The sequence below is a fragment of the Pagrus pagrus genome (assembly GCF_965226575.1).
Source record: "Pagrus pagrus genome assembly, chromosome: 10".
Lineage (NCBI taxonomy): Eukaryota > Metazoa > Chordata > Actinopteri > Spariformes > Sparidae > Pagrus > Pagrus pagrus.
The window spans coordinates 22,058,843-22,066,312 of NC_140194.1; the positions used below are offsets into that span (position 1 = coordinate 22,058,843).

Sequence of the window (7,470 nt, forward strand, 5' to 3'; positions counted from 1 at the left end):
GGTCCTGCATCCGCTGAGCTGCCTTGTAGAAAAACGTGTCCTTTGAGTTGTACGACATGCAGTTGGCGATGATGAGGTTGAAGTCGTCCTCAAAGTCCTCCAGGCTCCTGTAGCTGTGAAGGTCGATTCGTTTCCTCATGGTGGAGAAGTCCATGGGGTTCTTGATGTGGTCCGGGTAGTCGGGAACCTGCAGGAGACACGAGACACGTTGGAGGCTGCAGACTGTGAAGATCACTTACAGGGATTCACTTTCAGGAATTCCTGAAGAAGTCATAAATCTACTTTTAATTGGAACTTTACCCAGTGATGGAGCATGGGCTCATCAACTCACCTCATTAGCATGTCTACACTTGTGTTTTTCACAATAAAGGATTAAAACACGTCGAAAGTGGTGTGTTTGTATCAACAGTAGCTTTATCTAATGAACAGTGCAGAAAAAAAATCTACTGGGCTTCAGCTGTGGGAAGACACCAGTGCTGTCAAATTAAATGTTAACAACTTTTCCTGGACATTTAGTCTATTTAATCATCTCCAGGATTTGAATGTAGAGCTGCATTACGTTATTTACCAGGACATGTAGTAACTCTAGTTTTGGGACCACAGCAGTGTCACAGGACAGGCAGAAAATGGTTTCAGACCTCTTTGATGTTGACGGGCTGAGCGAAGATACTGTACTGGTCCTTCTCCTGCAGCTGACTGAGCACGGCTCGCAGCAAGATGTTGAAGGGGGTCAACTGGTATTCCAGCGCCGACTGCTGCTGCTTCATCTGACGGGAAAACACACAGTCAAACAACTCTGTACGGTGACCCAAAGTTTCCATACATGTCAACAGGATCAGGTACGATTGATGGTCACAGTTCAGTGTTTATGTTCATACTGAGCGTAAAATGGATTTATGTCACTTTCTTGGTGTGAATGTTGCTGTTTTTTGTACGAACAGCCTCTAACAATCAGTACATCATGTGTTTGTAGCAATTTATTCAAGTGGTCTAACTTGTGAGCAAAAGACGAGGTGAATATTAGTTTTACATTGTTTTCGAAGACACCGTTAAAACAAAAATCTGGGAGGTTTTTGGTGAAACTGAAAGCAACTATACAACACTTTAATTCTAACTATTATTTATTGAAAATTGATAAAGTGTAACAACAAACCTTTAGTGAAAGTAACTTTTAATCAATTTCATCATGTTCTGCCATTGGATTGGGACTGACAGGGTTACTGCGGGCTGTGTGTTAGTAAATGTTAATAATGTGATGTAAATAACAGTAGTGAGGTTAGTAAAGCTGCAATAATTAGTTAGTCAAAGAAAAGTAATTGGCAACTATTTTGATAATGGATTTATCGGTTCAGTCATTTTTTTTTTTTAAACAAAATTGTCAAACATTTCCTGGTTTCAGCTTCATCAATTCAAGGATTTTCTTCACTTCTTTGACAGTAAATGAAGATTCTTTGGGTTTTAGACTGATGGTTGAACAACAGAAGCAATTTGAATCGCTTCGGGCTCTGATTCTGATGAGCATTTTTTACAACATCTTAGAGACTGAATGACTGATTAATCATGAAAATAATGGGCAGACTAATCAATAATGAAAATGATTATTAGTTGCTGCCCTGCTGGTGTTTTTTAATAATCCAGACAGGAAATCTATTGTCATTCCTTGTATATTCCTTGATTTTAAATGAAGCTTTAAACTTTGTGATGCAGAAGCAGTAAATGTTGAAATGACTCTCACCTCCTCCCTCTTCAGCTTCTCCCTCTTCCTGATGAGCTCCAGCAGCAGGCGAGCTCGCTCCAGGTCGTGGCGAAGGCGGTGCCACTCCTTCAGCTGCTCCTTCAGTGCCTGGTTGCTCTCCTGCAAAAAAGGCACAAACACACATTTTTCAGTGACAACTACATTGAAAGGTAATGCTCCACAGTGAGAAGCCAGTGAGCGTCAGCAGCACTGACCATCTGCTTGGCTTTGGGCGGCTGTGGGTTGGCCTGTAGCCTGCGGATCAGCGGCACATTGTTCCTCGACTGCCTCTTCTGCACCCAGTAGCTCAGCACCCGCTCAACGAACAGACGCTTCCTCTGAACCGCCACCTGGTTCAGGATGGTGTCAAAACTGACCCACGGGGAAACAAAAGGAGATGTTTAAATCAATAAATACTTCCGTCAGTATTCAGAGATAACCTGAATAGAAACACAATCTAACAAGCTTTACATGTTTATTCTTTATGGCTGGAATAAGTTGTGATCAGTTATATCTCTGAATGACTGACTACTTGTGTTTCTTTACCCATCAAACATCAAGGGGAAACCTTACTGAACATGACGTGCATAAATTAATTAACGTGATAGATGCGTTCTGGAGTCCTGTTGCCTGCCTACCTTGATGCAGTGATACTGGGCCCAGAGTTGGTGGGGGCCTCAGGTTCAGGCTCTGGTTCGGGCTCCGCTCTTTTAGTCTTCTTCTTCTGCCAGCCCTTGCTCCGGGCCTTCCCCCTCTTGTCTGCCCGCTTGTGGCAGGCTCCATTTTTCGGGTGTGGCTCCTCGTAGATGTTGAGTGGCCGGCGATCGCAGCCTTCAGGCGTGTGGCTGCAGCAGTAGGCGGTCTTTTTCACAGAAAAGGTGGTGGCACCGGACGTTGTCACCTCTTTCACAGGCTCCATCTTCATGTAGAGGCCGGCCTTTTGGGCACAGCTGACATGGAAGGCAGTGTAACAGTTGATCTTATCGCACTGGATGCACGCTCCCGCACCTTTCTCTTTACACAGGTAACAGGTGAGCTTCCAGCGTGCTGGTGGGATGTTACGAACGCCATCAATGGGCTCAATAAAAACTGTGTCAGAGAAACCGACCTCAGGCACCCATAGAGCACACGCTACATGACCCCAGCGGTCGTCATCAGTCCTCTTCAGAGCTCCACCTCTGTTGGGACAAAAGACGCACTCGGCAGGCCGCGACGGGCACTGCAGGCAGTGTCTGCACAGCCACTGGCCCTCAGGGATGTACGGCACACCGTAACACTCCTGGTGCACGGCGATATTGCAGGAGTCGCAGAAGAGGATGACGTTACTGTCGGCTCCATCTCCGTCCATGCAGATGCAGCAGACAGCGTCCTCATCCACCAGCGACTGCAGGTCGCTCTGACCCTGCGTGGCTGAGTACGACTCCTTCTCAAAGCGGTCCATTAGGAACTCAAACAGGTTGTGCGACACCTGGCTGATGCCCTCGCTCTTCCTCTTCTCGTTGATTAGCTCCAGCCAGGCAAAATCCTCCTCGTCCATGTCATACTCCACCTCCTCATCCAGCTCCTCTGCTGTCCTCTCTGTGTATTTGTAATATGTCGCCGGCCTCCTGGGCACCACCGGCAGGTTATATTCAACCGTTCTAACCTTTGGCTCCAACAGACCTCCTGCACTGCCATGCTGGCCAATGCCACCATGTGAGGCCGTGAGTGCTGCGTTCTTCTTCTGCCTGTTGTTTTTGAGACGCACAGAGCGCACCAGGACCTGCTGGGGCTTCTCGTTGTTCTCCTTGTTGCTGTTGCACTCCATGATCTCCTGTGCTGTGGGGTCGTCGTCAGTGATGACATCCAGCTTGTCATAGATGCTGAAGCGGTGCACACGACCGTCCACCTCAAGCTCCACTATTCGCTGAGCCTGTGCGTATGTCAGCGTCTCCCGGTTGGGTGATGGCTTGATGGGAGAGGAGTCCCTCTTCAGCACCGCCGGGCGGTGCTGTCGACTTTTTTTCTTCATTTGAAGCCGTAAAGACCCTGAAAACCGAACAGATGAAACACCAGTGTCAATAACTCACTGATATGGTGTTGTGGCAGCAACATTTCCTGTCACAAACTCACCCTCTGAAGCAACAACCAGCACACAGAGCAGTGTGAGTTGGGTTTAACAGAACCTGCACTGATGATTAACAACCTTAACCCTCTATGTTGCCTTTCAGGAACAGTGTTGGGCACTTAAAGTGTTCTTACAAGGATGCCAGCACCTCTTACAGCCCTTCAATCATAGAGGAACATTTAACACTTTGAGGATTTCTTTGAGCTGCTTACAAGATTTCTGAACAATTTATCAAAAGACATTCACCTAAAGTGTTGAGCAACTGAGCCTGCATTAAGATTTAAATGCAACATCGGGCAAACTATCAGTATGTTCAACATGCAACAATACTGACACTCGACTGGTTTCACAAGTGAATCTTTGGCAACATATATCTGGTGATGCAAATGTCCTGACTACATTAAGGCTGTATCTGTGCCACTGTGATACCTGACTCTCTGTGCCGATACCAAAACTATTTCCATTACTTCAGTTTAGGAAATATTTCGTAAAATTGTATGCTAAAGACATCAGTTCTAAATAGAGAACTTTGCCTTCAAATAATTGAGTAATAAAGATTTAAAAAGACTTTTCTGATTTATTTCAGGAACTATTCGATCAAAGATACACACTTTACACTGCCTGTACAACATTTTCAATACCAGTGGCTTCAGATCACATCTTTATCCAGCAACATGCTGCTACTGAAATGAAACTGATGAAATTGAGGACAGTTCACCAGAAGTCCAGATGAGCATGAGGTCCTTTCTGTCAAGTGACTACAAAAACAACTGTAAACAAGTCGTTGCTGTATCCTGTGATTCACAGTAGGGTATGGCAACAACATTCTCAGATTTGACAAGCTCAGCTCTTGTCATAGTAACAGCTATGTGTTTATGTTTGCTTACCTGTGTCAAGCAGTATGTCTGTTTGTATCCTCCTGTGCATTTGTTGTCTGCACTGTATGTTAGTAGACTGGCAGTTACTGAGCTGAATCCCATGTTTGTTTCAGCATTAGCGCTACAACTATCTTTATCTGCTCAACAGCTATTTTCTTGAATAAATGATTATTCAAGGTGAAAATGTTCATCAGTTTCCCAGAGCCTATGCTGACATGTTTAAATGCCTATCTTTGTCTGACTTCAGTTAGTTCTCATACAGGATGAAGCAAACCAGCTAATACCTGGCCTTTAACCTCAAGAATGTCTGGAATTTTGCTTAGATAACAAGTTAACCGGCAGGCTTATCATTAAAACTGTAATGCATTCTCAACGTTTTTACAAACGATTTCATCCCTGTGTTTGTGTGTGTGTGTATCCGCCTGTAACCTTACATTTGCTCTCTGTACTGTGTGGGAACACTGAAAACAAATTCCTTTAAACTGTCGACATACTTGGCCTCTTGTGTTGTGCAGCTAAAATCGGCATGCAGCTACAATTGTGGCCTTACAGGGACAAAAGGGACATGAAGCTCAGCAGGGAGCTTTAAATGTGAACCCCAGTGTCAGTCTCATTTTTGTTCTCAACATGCTTTCAGTCTACAAGCTGAATGTAGTAACAGTACAGGGGGCGGAAACGGACTGCATGTGATAAGGTTCAGTGGATGAATGAAAGAAATGTACCGAGAGCAGCACACCTCCACGCCGAGCCTATGGTCGGCTCAGCTAGCAGTGCTGAAGCCGCTGACAGCGGGTTGTTGTTGGATATCAGCGGCCAACGGCACAGCGGCTTCAAGTCGCCCAGCTTCTCTCTGACTGTGTATTGAACGGTGCCTGCTAGCCACGGCTAATGTTAGCATCGCTCAATCGAACCCCAACGTTGAACTATGTGATTAATCGATGTCGCTTCAACGTTATAAACGAAACACGGGTTTGTTACAGGAAATGACGACCCGGTCATGTCCTCTCATCTGACGGCGGCATCTCCGGTCGCCGGTTAAACGCATTAGGACACTCCGTCCACAAACCGGGCTAACGTTAGCCTGCTAGCATTACACCTAACTGAGGGGGGAGGAAATATGGCGACCAACACAACAAGAAAATGCCTCGATAGACAAGGGTGGCTTTTTCCCAGAGCAGCGAGGATTGGTTTTGAGTTTAAACCCATGTAGACTGTAGACGGGTGACATTTACAGGTGAGGACAGAGTGAGGCTGGACTTACCTCGGTATTTTCACGAATTCTGCTTGTTAAAACAGCAGCAATGGCGGCGCGGCCTGTGGAGCAAAGCGACAGTTAAATCCACATTCAGTCCGCTCATCCAACAGCGGCCGCGGCTCGCGCTGAACCGAGTCAAACTTGAAGGTAACCGACAGGTATCCAGGGCGACGGAGCCGGTCTCGGGTGTTATACTGTAATCGGGTTGAACACTGATCGATAGGACTGATCAGAAGCAGTTGGAAGTGGTGGAGCTCAGCAGCTGCCCGAGCTTCTCTTCCCCCAACAACAATGCGGTTGTGTGAATCTTTACGCCGTGACGTCACCGCGTACACAGGAAAACCCGGAAGTCGCTACTACGGCTTTTGTAGGGGATTTACAGTACAAGTACTTTTATTTCTGACAATGTATGTATATTCCAGAGAAAACCGGCGTTTTTAATAACTGAAACACTTACATGTGCTTGGTTTGAGGGACCAGGTAACTGAACAGGGGATTTTAAAGGAAACATTAAGTGTTATTCTATGTTGTTGTTACTGTTAACTGTGTGGTGGCCCTGAAGTGCAGATCACAAACTGCCATGATTATACTCAATGTGGGACTGAGTCAGTATAACCTACAGTGTGTCACTGTCTGTTCATTGGAATAAAGGAACATGTCTGCCAGGGCAGCTGTGTGGCTCACTGATGTGTTATTAATAGGTTTTGGACAACAATGGAGCTCTATGGCACAGAGGAGCAAGAGGCATCAGGCTTTGGATGCACACATAATACACATTAGTAATATCAAATCATTGTTAGTTTGGGTTTGCAAATGGGTTTTGTTGACAGGAAGAAAAATATAGAATCACTAGAGTTGTGCTTTTATCACTGGCTGCACAGAGACTTGATGCTAAAGGCTTTTCCTGTTTTGGGATTTTACTTCCAGAACCACTGATCAGAACTAGTTTCATTTCAGATTGGAAAAATAAGACATTATTACTATCTGTCAATGTTCACTAAACCCGCTATGTGATTGTTCAAAACCTGTATATATAACTATATATTTAAATATAGTTGCTTGTGGAAGTTAGGATAAACACACTCTTGATACGTTTTATTTCAAATTGACCCACCCAGCCAGTTCATGATCTTTGAACAAGTGACATTAAAGCTTAGTAGAGATGTTGATAAAAGTTCTGTCATCCAGGTCATTGCACCTGGTCTCACCTAGCCCTAGCAACCCACATGAAGGCCGGTTGGGTCAACGACCCACAAGTGACCCTAACGACTCTGAAACTCAGAGCTCACACGTGTCCTTAATGACTCTGTAAGAACACACCCACACAGAGTGTAAAAGCCTGCAAACTCGAGCTGAAGAAGCCTCTTGGATGAGAGGTGAAATGTCTTCAAGGAACTGAAACAAGTCCAGTTGACTACGATACAGCATTTAGAAGCTTAGTAGAGGCGACTTCCTGCAGAGCTGGATGACAAATTAATGTAAACCAAAATGCAGA

The 7,470-nt window shown here is 45.2% G+C and overlaps 1 protein-coding gene across 1 annotated transcript in view; it reads right to left on the reverse strand.

Moving 5' to 3' along the window:
- Window positions 1-6,271, reverse strand: part of LOC311263228 (bromodomain-containing protein 1-like) — a 12,160-nt gene extending 5,889 nt beyond the window's left edge. The window contains exons 1-6 of the mRNA XM_084363151.1: window positions 5,982-6,271; window positions 2,374-3,763; window positions 1,951-2,107; window positions 1,736-1,855; window positions 639-767; window positions 2-187 (exon numbers count right to left, since the gene is read on the reverse strand). Of these exons, the coding sequence (XP_084219277.1) occupies window positions 2-187; window positions 639-767; window positions 1,736-1,855; window positions 1,951-2,107; window positions 2,374-3,746 (1,965 nt within the window). The 5' untranslated portion in view covers window positions 3,747-3,763; window positions 5,982-6,271. The remainder of the gene's footprint in view (window position 1; window positions 188-638; window positions 768-1,735; window positions 1,856-1,950; window positions 2,108-2,373; window positions 3,764-5,981) is intronic.
- Window positions 6,272-7,470: the final 1,199 nt, after the last annotated feature.